General features: G+C 40.4%; 1 protein-coding gene across 4 annotated transcripts in view; it reads right to left on the reverse strand.

Moving 5' to 3' along the window:
* The window catches only part of Chi (LIM domain-binding protein 2 Chi), a 76435-nt gene that overhangs the window by 1098 nt on the left and 61993 nt on the right, over nt 1–13344 (reverse strand). For 3 of the 4 annotated variants that reach the window (XM_089078352.1, XM_089078366.1, XM_089078370.1), the window contains exons 3-6: nt 3933–4035; nt 2687–2859; nt 2027–2230; nt 745–877 (exon numbers count right to left, since the gene is read on the reverse strand). In XM_089078352.1, coding sequence (XP_088934478.1) covers nt 745–877; nt 2027–2230; nt 2687–2859; nt 3933–4035 — 613 coding nt within the window. The remainder of the gene's footprint in view (nt 1–744; nt 878–2026; nt 2231–2686; nt 2860–3932; nt 4036–13344) is intronic. The other variant, XM_089078359.1, reaches the window with a different exon arrangement.

Raw genomic sequence — 13344 nt, forward strand, 5'->3', positions numbered from 1 at the left:
TACCCAGCTGTGGACCTTTCTCATTATCAAAGGTCTCTGACACGCACAAGCACAAGCATGCATTGATAGACAAACAAATACAGAGACATATGTCAGGTTTATTTTCATTTTTCTTTCACGAGCTACTTTGCACTCTCAAGCGATGTTTACAGAGAAATACGTTTGATATCATACTATTTGGCAATGTAACACGTGCTTGGTCCCACGGTTTTACTCAACTTGAAACAAATATGAAGGAAGTGATATATCTGAGTTGTACAAAATTGTGAATGTAATGGAAAACGCACGCATAAGCGGTGCACGCATAAGCATGATAAAGATTAGCGACAAGCGGGCATTAAAAGCCTTGTCACGCAACGTCAAACATTCGAAAGATAATCGAGTCACTGATGTCAATCGTAATTTGTAAAATAAAAAGTAAATCTGAGTTTCAGCGTCACAGTAACACTCGATCGTAAAATGAGTTAAATGTTTAAATTCGATCAATGAAACAAGCGACGCAAGATTGTGAAATAGGAAAGTGCATTTAATTGCTGGAGGATTTCGAACAAAATCGCTAAGTCTCACGCTTGATAAGAGAAAACCGGTGGAACCAAGAACCGCGGCAAAGCGATGAAGAAAACCGACAACGGACAGTGCATCATTCCGCGAACAGCAAAAACCGATTTCACGTTGTCTATCAGGATCGACCCCCGTTCGACTCCACTGGCTGGTGCTTCTCATGTAAAGCAACTGTTCGTCTACCTCTCTTACCCGGCGGGGCAACTATCCTCTGCCATTTCTGGAACAAGGTGGTCTTCAGACAATCACGTGGTGACAAAGCATATGCTTTGTGCCTCGACATCAGTTCCTGCATTGGCTCCAGAATCACGCATAACTGTAAAAAATTCATCATATGAAGAGTCCAATTCTGATAAAAAAAGAATTTCTCTGCTCAATTTCAATAGCGTACAAAATTTTTTCAAGTTTGAACGTACGAGGAACGTGCAATAAAATTTTAATGATAATTTTAAATAATTCTGATATATTTAACGAAAATTAAAATAATTTCTATGAATTTCTATGATTTTAAAAAATTCAAAGAACATTTTAAAGCTATTTCTATCAGCTTATTTTTCTCGTTTTATATATATTTTTTTTTTCATACATTTTCAATTCAAGACTTGTAACGTCATACATCTTCATTTGCATATTGTTACATTACGTTACGCGACGAATAATAAAAGATGAATAACATAATTATCACTTAAAGAATGACTGAAGTTTCACACGATGACGACACACATCTTCGTCCATAAATTAACCGACGCCCATTTTCGCCGACGGCTTCGTTTGCGTGGCGAAATTATTCGAGACGCGGCCCGTTCTTACGCGTTTCCGAACATCGTGCATCAATCCAACAATGGGCGAGGACTTTCCCGTGACCGACGTAACAATCGTCGGGCTTTTCAATCGGCTTAAGACGATACACGGCGGAATGCGCGGCCGCCCCCTCCGGTGAAAGCGCTTCCGAACGCGGAAAGAAGGTAGCTCGTAACCCGGATAGCTGGAGATACTTTCGAGAAGGTAAGCGTACGCCATATTCTGACCTAGCTCCGTATCGACACACCTCACCGCCACAATTTATTATCTACACGTTCACGATCTTTTTTTCATAATAAATCAATGTGCTATATATTACTTCTTTCTTTTCTCGACGATGACTCGCATATATTTGCACATATTAGCTGCTGCACGTTGAATATAATCGTGTCATCTTTCATTTTTCATTTTCAAACCCGTAACCCCGCGACGTAAACATCCATTTCAAAGGTCTTCGCGTACGCGAAAAATAATAAAGGTAACTTGATTTACATCTATCTTTTGTCCGCAAGTCTCTCGAACTCGCTCGCCTCGTTAATAATTTTCTATCATTAAAAAGATTTAACAGAAACGAGAAAATTCTGATTCAATTTGGACGCGATTTAGTACCGAGGTAATATCAATATAGAGCTAAGACAGTACTTGCATTGCGGGGAATACGTACTCTAAGGTAGTTGAGAGTAAAGTTGGACATGCCCTGCCTGGTGATGTTTTTGCTAATCTGCTCAAGCACCGTCGGGTCCTGCTGCATACCGACAACGCTCCTCGGCACCAGCTCTCGATGCGTCCTGACTGACATATGCCACGACTTTATCCTCATGAGGTCGTCGAAGGTGAACTCCAATATTAACCTACCCTCCGTTAATACCTAAAATAAGTTTTAGATGACAATATGCGCCTCAGCTATTTCGAGAAAGCTTGATTTCGTGCGTTACCATGGAGATAAGTCGCAGAACTTAAGCTTCTTGTTAGGAAAGAGTTTTACAAAAATTACGGAGATCCAATTAAATTTTAATTCTTTTTTTTATATCTTTTTTTCATATATAAGAAAAGAACAATCAACTTTTCCAATTGTGTCAACTTCAAATATAATACGCATGCGCGTAACAATTCTTATAAATATAATTTATTTAAAAATATATAAAAATAAATTTTTCTGATCATTTTTATTTGAATTATCAAGTATACGATCATTTTTTTTTTTTCAGTTTATTGTAATTGTTCCAATTATTTTCGTTTAGATCAACAATTAAATCTTAAATTTGATAATTTAAAGGATAAGTTTTTACTGCAAACGCAATAAGTCCCGTAGGATTGCTCATACCTTAGTGTACATCGGTTTCCCGTACTGCGTGACCATCGTACACTGATCACAGTCCAGCGTTATGGTGGTGTTATGAAACGACTCCTTCTGATTTTTCAGAGTGTAGTAAAGTTCCGTCACTCCGCCATCGAATATCGAACGAAAATACCTAGGTATTAACGTCCTTCCTATCGCTGAAAGGATAAAGATGGAAGCGATTAGAAATAAATACAACCAACGTGCTGCGAGAAAGGCAATACGACGACTAGATCGATTGCTCTATGTTAGGTACGATATGCTCTCACAATATATAATGCGCATACTTATGCAAAATTTATATGCCTTCGCGAACAGTTAATGAGCAAATAAGGCAAACTACCTCATTTAATTTCCGATCATTCAATTTAACACAAACTTTCATCACGAAAAATAAAATTTATAGCGTCAAGAAAGAATAAAATGTTTATAGTATCGAGAAGCGAGGTAAATATAAATTAAATCGATGATCGAAAAAAATCAAGTCAAGTGAGAAATATTTTTTTCTTTTTAATTACAAAATGCATTTTGCATTATCGCGTTCCTGCCGGGTGCGTCTTGCTGCGCGGACGCCCTGTCGTTTATACCCGGATGACGATGACATGCATCCGCGCGACATGTAATCACGTTGTCGTCGTATATTTTCGAGACGGTGTGTGGGAACAGACATTAAAATCCACCGACTGCAAGATTGCCGCGCGGTGGCACGTAATTATTTAGAACACAGGCGGCACCGCGCGAGCTTGCCGACGATTAAGTATCGGTGACAATGAATCGTGATATCGCCAAGATGTAAGAAATTATCTCGTGCTGGCGGAAATCGATTGCATTAACGTAGATAACGATACGTAGATATCGGAAGAACTTTATTCAGGAGTTTATCACCTTGCTTCCCAAAAAGGTATTCTACTTCTATTTCTACCAGTTCTTTTCCCATTCTCTTCTCGAAAATAAAAGATCTTCGTGTTATTCGCAGTGAGAAATTCTTCGATTGGAGCTATACCGAAAGAAATGAACTTCTTTTATTTATTAAAAAACAAACTTTCTTATTAATTAAGAATAAAATTTTGCTTGCTCATTGATCAAAGATATTGATTTTCTAATATATGATGATAATTGGGTTCCGATTGAACCTCATCATATTGATCTTATCATAATAACATTTTTAAACATTTCTTTAATTCAAATCTGTATGAAACATGAATGCGATCAAATAATTGATGGTACTCACAATATCTCTTCGGTCCGTCTTCCAAACACACGTGGAGGGTGAGGGTGGCATCTTCCTCAAAGAACTCGTTTGCAAAGGACTCCCACCAGAGATTGTCACTATCCTGAATATAACAGATAGACAAAGAAAGAATTAACTTACGTACAAAAATCTCAGTAAATTTTATCGTCGACATGCATTTTATCATCGTTTATCACGTTATAATCGCACTGACTTATTTTATAAGTTGCGAATCAGAAACGGAAAATTAAAATTAGGTGGAGAATGGAACCAAGGTGCGACAAGATGAAGAGGAGTGACTGAAGAGCGGGTACTTTCTCCTCTTCAAAGACTCACACAGAGGAGAGAGAGAGAGAGAGAGAGAGAGAGAGAGAGAGAGAACTTGTACCTCGACGCTGAATAACGCATGACTGTCTGGCTTGAAATTATAGCATTCTACCCCCTCCCAGTCGTAGGAACTACCCCTTGGCTCTGTTCGCCACGCTTTCATTCAATTATGCATCCACCGCTATCCCCCTCGCATCCCTCTGCTTGGTCCACCTACACCCAAACCCCGCAGGCGCTCCTCTTATTATTATTTTCCCGCGTGTGGCTCGGTCGTCGATTTTTCTTACACCCGAAAAACCGTCTTTATCGATGGCTTTTTACAATCGTGATTTTAGAAAAAGCTAAGAGCATAGCGAATTGTTTCACGATCGCCCGAGATTGTTCGACAAATCTGAAGAATGATAAGTCAATCTCTTAGATGCACGATTTAGTTTTTACTTAATCCAGCTATCGCATTATGTAACTTAATTGAAAGTTTTATTAATTGAACGTTTTTGTATTTATTATGAAAAGTCAACATTATCAATAAAAGTGTTAGTAAAACGATATTTCTCGAATGAGAAAATCCTTCAGCGATATTACACTATTAAATTCACAAAGTGTAATAAGAACATAACAAATTAAAGTGTGAACATTCTATATTTTTATCTTTTTAAGAAACTTCACTCTAGAAAAGAAAGAAAATAAAAGATTAAAAATAGATCGATATAGATAGATCGATATAGATATTTATAAACGCTTCATTACTTTCGATAATATTACATCTTGCAATTATTTTATATAACATTATTTTTACTTTTCTTTACTAATGTGCCGATATTTATATCCACTTATAAAAAGCTAGGTAGTTAATGATCAATTTATTCCAGAATCAAACAGGTATACGCATAAAGGGAAAAAAAAAACTTTTGAGAAAAACAGTATGAAAAATTCTGGAGTAAAACAGAATGTTGAATGACGTTGGAATGACGTGCATTCCAAAATATCAATACACAGTCCGAGGCGGATTGTTTTCTGAGTAAGTTTACTTCTGCGACAGAACGTTCATTGTCGCAACAACAATTACCGTGTTTGCCGTTTTAATTTATTATGCACACCTATAGCCGCGCTTGTCAATGGGCACCTTTTAATTTTACATCAGGGGATAAACTTGATTTTAGCATAACGGCAGAACCGAGCATTATGGTATTAGCGAGTTTAAGGCAAATGATCAAACAAGACTTAATCGCTTTTCACACGAAGAAAACACGTTATTTTTCTTTTTTTTTTTTTCTTTTATTGAAATATCGATCGGAGATAAATAAGTTGCGAATCGAGACGCGGGAATAGAGATATCGTCCGCGAAGCCACGGGACGAGTGCGCCACTCATGTCAAATCCGCATAGACAATCGGTTTCCGGGGCGGGTACCGACACACTGCACTCGCGGAGATTTATTTCGGACGTAAGCTACGCCGTGCCAAATCAAGCAAACTGTTACCACTCCCGCGCAAATTGATATTTCTGGCAAGCGCGCCTCGATCCCGGACGGAGGGAAGGCCGGGACGGGAGCAGGAAGGAAAAGTCGGCGAAACAGTGACGCGATAAGCGTGACGGAACGAGCAAGAAGACGTTGCTCGACAAATAGACGATATTCAATAATGTGAGAGAAGAGCGGCCGTCGGGAAGAAAAATGCCTCCCGAGGCCGTCGAGCCGTACCGCTCGACCGCCACCGGTGTATTTCGTAAAATCATTCTAGCGACGCGATGAGAGATCAGCATTTGCGCACGCGATACGAGTTCTGTCATAGGTCTAACATGAATGACATGCGCTTCGATACATGTGCGATACGTGTAATCTGTCCCGACGCAGTATGTACAATGCGTGGATACGCGAGGTGCCACGAGAGAGAGAGAGAGAGAGAGAGAGAGAGAGGGAGAGAGAGAGAGAGAGAGAGAGAGAGAGAGAGAGAGAGTGTACAATTTTCACATTACCGCGCATAAATTTCTACCTTGGGTATATTTTGTGCCGAAAATTCAGTTCTCTGTGCCGTCTCTGACATTCGCGTATAATGAATATACGCCAACGAATATATACACGACGACTATCCCCGATAATGCGTACGGTGATTACTTTAGTCGAGGGAAGAGTCTCGACAAACGTAAAACGGCAAACTTCGCAGACGCATTTCATAATCAATGTTTTCTTGTTTCACGCTAATCTTGTCAACGAATGAGAATCGAATTTATCTCGAATTAACTTCTTGGCTTGTCGCGAATGAAAAATCGAGCAAGTTTTACGTAATTCACATAATTAATGCCTCTCGGTTAGTCTCGCGATTCTCAAAACTGTCGAATATCGCAAAAGTTTTACGTTTGTCATACATATTTCAGTACAGTAATTAAGTGCTCATTAATCATTCGATGCCTTGACCGACGCAATGTGGATCTGATAGTTTTTTTTTCTTAATATTCCAACGTCAATATATTTTTTTTAGCGTTTCAGAAACGCGATATTCGCGCATTATCAAGCACTTGCAGATCGATTGGTTGAAGCCCAGCAATAAAATAAAACATATACGCGGTATTTCACATTCCCGATTTAGCGAAATTAATTAACGATTATTCAAAATGACAATGCGAGAAAAATTTATAGCTATTACGGGATATTTGAAAAATTCATTTGAAACACACAGTCAATACTCGTCAAGATTTCTGGTGCATTTATATTTATAATAAATACGCGCAAAACTTTTAATATTACTAATTGTTTCACTTTAATAATTATTCAGTGAATCGATGTGTTACCACTGAATTAACATATTTTGCGAGTATCTAGAGAATATTTGAGATTTTCTTACAAAATCTCTCGTCGTGAAAGAATATATACCTGTTGACACATTGATTGATGGATATCCATCTTGGTAACCGTCTTGCTACAGTTCATTTCGTCACGTAAACCGTATTCTTAATTCACGCTAATCACGTTAAACAAGTTTTACTTCTGACATGACTTACCGTATTTAAAAGTTGAAAAAATAAACGAAAGTTTTAATAAAATTTTGCTGTTATTCTTCTATTTTTTAAAAAGTTACAGATTAAATGAACAAACATATACAACAATATTGTTGCACGTAACAAAAACTGTGTTTGCTCTTTCTCTCATCCTATATTTTTATTTATCGAGATTAGAAATGAAATTCAATTCAGGGGAATTTTTCAAACTTACGCAGCCCTTTAGTTAACAAATCGTGTAATCGACGAGCGAATAATGTATGATTTATATATCTAAGTAATATCTTTGCAATGTTCTTACAATTCGACTTGCGTTTCGGCCATTCTACATATTCCGCCCGATAATTCTCTCGCCTTGAGCAAAAACCTACCTCTCCGACGGTGCGCAAGAAATTCGCATTTGCGTCGTCCACACTGCGGCGGACTGTCGAAATTGAATATTATACCCACAATAAAAATTGGTTCCCTCCGCCATAAACTATATGCTGCGCGAGTGACAAGGAAATAACAAAAAGCGGCGTTCATACATACGTACCGTATACTTTCATTCACCCAAGTTAATAACAGCGAAAATTGCGATGGTCGCGGGGCCAATGTACAGAAAAGTACGACGAGTACAACGCTCGAATCCACGCCGACAAAAAAGCCCACAAAAAAGGTATATAATATTATACATATTCCGCAATGTTTTTGATATTAAAACGTTAAAATATTAAAACGTTAATAATATCCAAAACACGTTTTTAACATTATTAACAAGCCATACAAAATTCGACAGAATTTTCTGCATTTTCAACGTATTTCTTGTTTTCTCCGAATTATTTCGGAAAATTGTCAAAAATGGAAAAATATTTTATGCAACATTCCCTCGTGTATGTATATGTTTTATGTATAACGCCCGAAATAAATTGCTGTTAATTAATGCCGTATGGTATTTTCTAACGTCACGTAGAAAGAAACTGACGCGGATCCTACGAGCGGCGGGAGTGAGGAAAAAGTACACGTGGACATAAATCGCCGCGTGATTTTCGCGCGTCCCGCTCGCGCGTTTTTCGGAGCGGCTGTATTAGCGGCTGAGTTAAATTCAATTTGTCCAGGGCCGAAGGAGAGAGAGGCAGAGAGAAAAAAAAAAGTAGGAAAAAAGAAGCAAAGGTCCACGGACTCGGGACCACGGAGTTGGCCTGTCTGTCCGTCCTTTCGGATGTGCGTAATAACTGACGGCGCGAAGCCGGCGCTTCTACCGGCTCGGCTCGGCTCGGCTCGACGTCGCCGTCGAAAAAATGCCAGGCATCGAGTCTCCGCGAATTCCAGTCCGATTCCGGCATACCGGCGCGACGAGAAAGAATCCGTTGTAATTCCACGGTGTTACCAGGTAGCGGGTCGCGACGCGGCGTTACCCCGGAGGACGCGGTGGCGGCGATGGCGGCGGCGGCGGCGGCGGCGGCGGCGTCTCGACGTCGACGCCGTATTTTAAACCCGCCGCCGACGCTCGCGACGAATAAATTTCTTTCCATCGATTTGGCCGTGCCGACCGTTCTCGAGACTGCCCGTGTCCGATGTGTCTTTGCTCTCCCCCCCCCCCTCTCTGTCCTCGGTCTCCTCCCAAAATTCTCGCCCTTGCCCCCGAATTCTCGACAGTGCTTCCGATCGGCAGTTAAGTACAGTCGTAACTTACGACTACCTTTTGAATCTCATCTCACATTAACACTAAAAATTCCGCAACACCCGGTGTTTAATCCGCGCTAAATTAACGAGACTCCAAGTAGGATAAAGCTAAACACGCGGACTTCGATCCCGCTCTCCGTAAAAAAAAAAAAAACCGCTAGGTTTCGTCATGATTTTTCCAGAGATTAAACCCGAGATATAATTTTCGTGAATATAACTTGAATCAATTTAATGATAGATCCTGTATATATCTAGAAAAATGCTGTACGTTATAAAATGAATGATATTATACAATTCACATAATTATAAAAGAAAAAGAAAAAAGAATTATGTGTAATTATATAATCAGCTATGTAAAATTACGCACATCAAAATTAATTTAAAAATTCTATTTCATGAATTAACTTATATTTGCATTTAACAATTGCGTTTTCATAATTACAAATAATTAAAGAGAATTCTCTCATACGTTTATAATATCAAAACTCGCGAGCGCAGAATTATATTGGTTTTAATTAATAATTTTTTTTCAATCCATTTGTCGGGAATTGACTATCGAAATCATCTTTTTCATCCTACGCGTTCATTCTTCACTTTTGTGATTTTTCGCGCGTTTCAACTGGCAGCGCGGACTATACATCGGGGTTGCCGTCGGTTCTTCGCCGAGACTGTACCACCCCACTGTTGTTAGGGGGGTGTGGGGAGACTAGGGGTGGTATATGATCGTGTATATACGCCGCCGCGAAAGTATTGTCGGCGCGCTCCACCTCTCGATTTTCTCGCGAAAATCCTTTTCGCGGACAAGTCCGCGGACTAGATGACTGCGCGCTATATCGAAAATTTGCAAAAATTCCCCACCGCATAACCACCATTTTTGAGAAATTTCGGGCACGCCGGTCACCCGCAGATAGATTCGACAGGATTTCTCTCTGGCGCGACGAGCCCGGACAAAACTCTTCCGGCCGATCGGAGTATATACGGCCAGGGGCGGCGGCGCGAGGGACGAACGTAGGGGGGAAGAACGAGGGGATGGGGGGTACAATATGGGTTATCGAGGGGGCCCCACCCCCAGGGGAGAGCAGGGGTCCTCATTTTATTACCCAGGCTCCCATGACGGTTCTCAACCTTGGCCAAACTTGATCCTCTCTCGCACACGCCTGATAGTCTCGCACGCTCGCATTCGCACGTAAGTTTTGCGTAAACATCCGCGTCAAACCGATCTGTACTTACGACTTCGCGAGGATCGCGAAGGGTGCGACGAATTGCGCGTATGCTCGCATCCTTCTCAACGACGGATGTTGCGTGCGGGTACGCGGGCGCGTCGGCGAAAGAACAACCGCGACGACGTTTGCTTTTATTTTTATTCTACGCGAGAGTACAGTAGCGCGAGCGAGCGAGCAAGCGAGCGAACGAGCGACGTGACGGATGCGCGCGATGGAAAATGTGAAAAGTGTTCGATAACCGTGTAACGGAGGCTTTTGCATTCGATAACGTCATCTCGCGCAACGACGTCACCGCGCCGACACCCGCACACTACGGACTCTCGTTCTCTCCCCCGGGGTCTCAAGTTTCCCTCGCGGAAAAAACCAATTTTTCCGTAGAAATCCGTCGTTTCTGCAAAACGTTTCGCTGCATTCTACAAGACGCAACGCGGCAAAACATTAGCGATGCTCATTAATTCCGTACTTATTTAGCTAGATTTCGGATCTATCGACAGATTCTCCGAAAGTAGATTCTTAAAAGTAAGTTTCCTTTTAAAAGAAAATTTTTCATGAAATAAAAATTGTCAGCAATATTTTTTTCTGCATATCTCAAATTCGAGGAGAAATTATTATATTTCGGGCAAAAAATTTTAGTTCGATATCACTTTGATATTTTATCAGAGATGTTGCGTAAAATAAATTTAAGTACTGATACCGACAATATTAAAAATTTATGCAGGAAATAATAATTTTTATCGATATTTTTTTCTAATAAAGATCAAAACTCGTCATAAAAGTTGCAAATGTGTTTGCAAACAATTTGTTTGCAAAAATATTTCTTCGATAAGTTTGCAACGTACTGTTTATGTTGTTTACAAGCATCTCTGCTATTTCTCTTTTATCTATTTTCTGTACAAATGTACTCTGATCGTACGAGTTTTCATTTTCAATTGTAAATACGTGAAAATCCAAATTAATTTCCCTGAGTTCCCTCGTTAAAAGTTACTTGTTCAAACATAATTATTTCCACGTGATATTAACAACGTAATTGCTTTAAAAAATTGATATAAATCATAATACAGAATAAATTTGATTCTTAAATATATAGATAAGCTCGAATCACTCGAGACAAAAATAGACTGAAACCGTTAATTTTTGCAAAAAAGCTCACATTGTAGAAAAAGTACAGAATTCCGCTCTTTATAAATCGTTAACGAGCCATGACGTTACTTCGTTGACTTCAGCGACGTTCCTTACGCCGCCTTATCGTAATCGTGAAATTATCACGTTCGCATGACGAGATACGCAAAAGTCGAGGAAAAAAAGGATCGGAAGGGCGCGTTGGCGAAAGAAATGCGTGCGCGTGTAGAATCGCATAGCGAGCGTGCAGGAAACCGCGCGGAGGGTAAATGAGGCGCCATCAGTCACAGTCAAAATGCTCCACGTCATAGCCGGGAGTGGATCTCTCTCGCGTAACGTCAAAGTCCAGCGATGGAAATTAATGCACTTTCTTTCGCTGAGTAACGAATGCCGAAACGGGGATGGCCGCGCGATATCGTGCGAGAAAAAGATCTCCACTGTCTCTCGCAGCATCCCCGTCCTTTTAATTTCCAGTCTGTCGTGCTGTCGCGTAAAGCACGCTACGTACATCTTTACGTGGCAATAAATAATTTCTTTTTTATTCGTACGCTCGACTCTGTTGGATTTTTTGTACGTAACAAAACTTTATCAAGTTCCGCTCGTAAAAATTGTAGATACAATTAGACACAATTGTGTCTACAATTTTTACGGGCGGAACTTGATAAAGTTTTGTTAGACACACTAGACACAATTAAGCGAAACGACGTCGATATTCTTAGGCGTGAGGAAATTGCAATCGCGTAAATATCTTTAAAACGCATCACTATACGCGTTGGCCCTTTGACAGCCCGATTTATTTGCATCTTTTCTTATCATCCCTATCTCGTAAGTTATTATTATTTTCAGCAGAATCGCGCGCGCAAGCACTGACATTCTAGACGGTCTCGACTGATCATTCCACTGTCGAAATATAAATCATATCGAAGATACGGACGAAGCCCCGGAATTCGCAACCTTAATTCCGAGAACAGACTCCGACGTCCGGAAGTGGAGAGACGTGCGTTATCTACGCAGAGGTGAAATATATTTTTCACATTCGTGTCAAAGAACCTCACTCATGCAGATTTTAATCGCTTCGGGGCTATTGATGTGTATCGTAACGAATACATTACAGTTAATGGCAACGAGATTACTCCGCCGCAAGATTTACAGCGGTCGGAAAACCGCTATATAAATATCTCGGATCGCTTCATTAATTCAACGCGACGGAAGAAAAAAATCTTCATATTATTACGACCGGGCCGTGTATCACCTCGATAAACTGTACAAAGGGGTTACATAGAGAATATACACATAATCTCAAGAAACTCGTTTTCATATCGGCGGTGAACCGGTTAAGAAACTTCTTCTTCTTCTTGCACCGTTAATTGCCGTTCGGTATACACGAATACGTCGCCTGCCTCTACAGTGTATCGGAACTCGTTTAAACGTTCACATTGTACACGGTGATTCTCGTCTTTTGTCTCGCAGCTATAGTCATCATCTCCGGTTTTTGTAACGCGTCTCTTCCTTACACACGCACATCCCACTCTTTCTCTCTCTCTCTCTCTCTCTCTCCTCTTCCTGGCTCTTTTCATTTTACTCGCTGTTCCACTCTCGCGCTCATATCATTCCCGAGACGAGATAATACGTTCCTTTATTATCTCCTATCCTCTTTTTTTTTTTTTTCCTTCCTTAATACTCTCCGCCATTCACTTTTATTTATGTTTATCGTCTCGGCTTTACTAAAACCGGCCACCGCGTAACACAACGCCAAGATCGCGACCACGGCGAACAAATGTATACCATTTTCTTGCTTCGCGCCCTGATTCCCCGGCGAATTAGCCGCGGTTAATTGATCGAAACAATGTCCAGGCGATCATTCGCTAAGCGTTGAATTAAGCTTTCGTCGTAACGGAAAGATCATTTCGCATTTATCACGCGAGCCTGAAAAATATGGAAATCATCCATTTACGTGTTCGCTAAATATCCAAGAGAAGAGAAACATACGTACGCGACTATAATACGGAACGTAGCTGCTATATTAATTAACAGCCACGAGAGGCACGTCGGTATGATTTCCGCGTGTATTTCGTCGGGAAAGGC

The sequence above is a fragment of the Pogonomyrmex barbatus genome, unplaced genomic scaffold (assembly GCF_055798465.1).
Source record: "Pogonomyrmex barbatus isolate J1 unplaced genomic scaffold, ASM5579846v1 scaffold1, whole genome shotgun sequence".
Lineage (NCBI taxonomy): Eukaryota > Metazoa > Arthropoda > Insecta > Hymenoptera > Formicidae > Pogonomyrmex > Pogonomyrmex barbatus.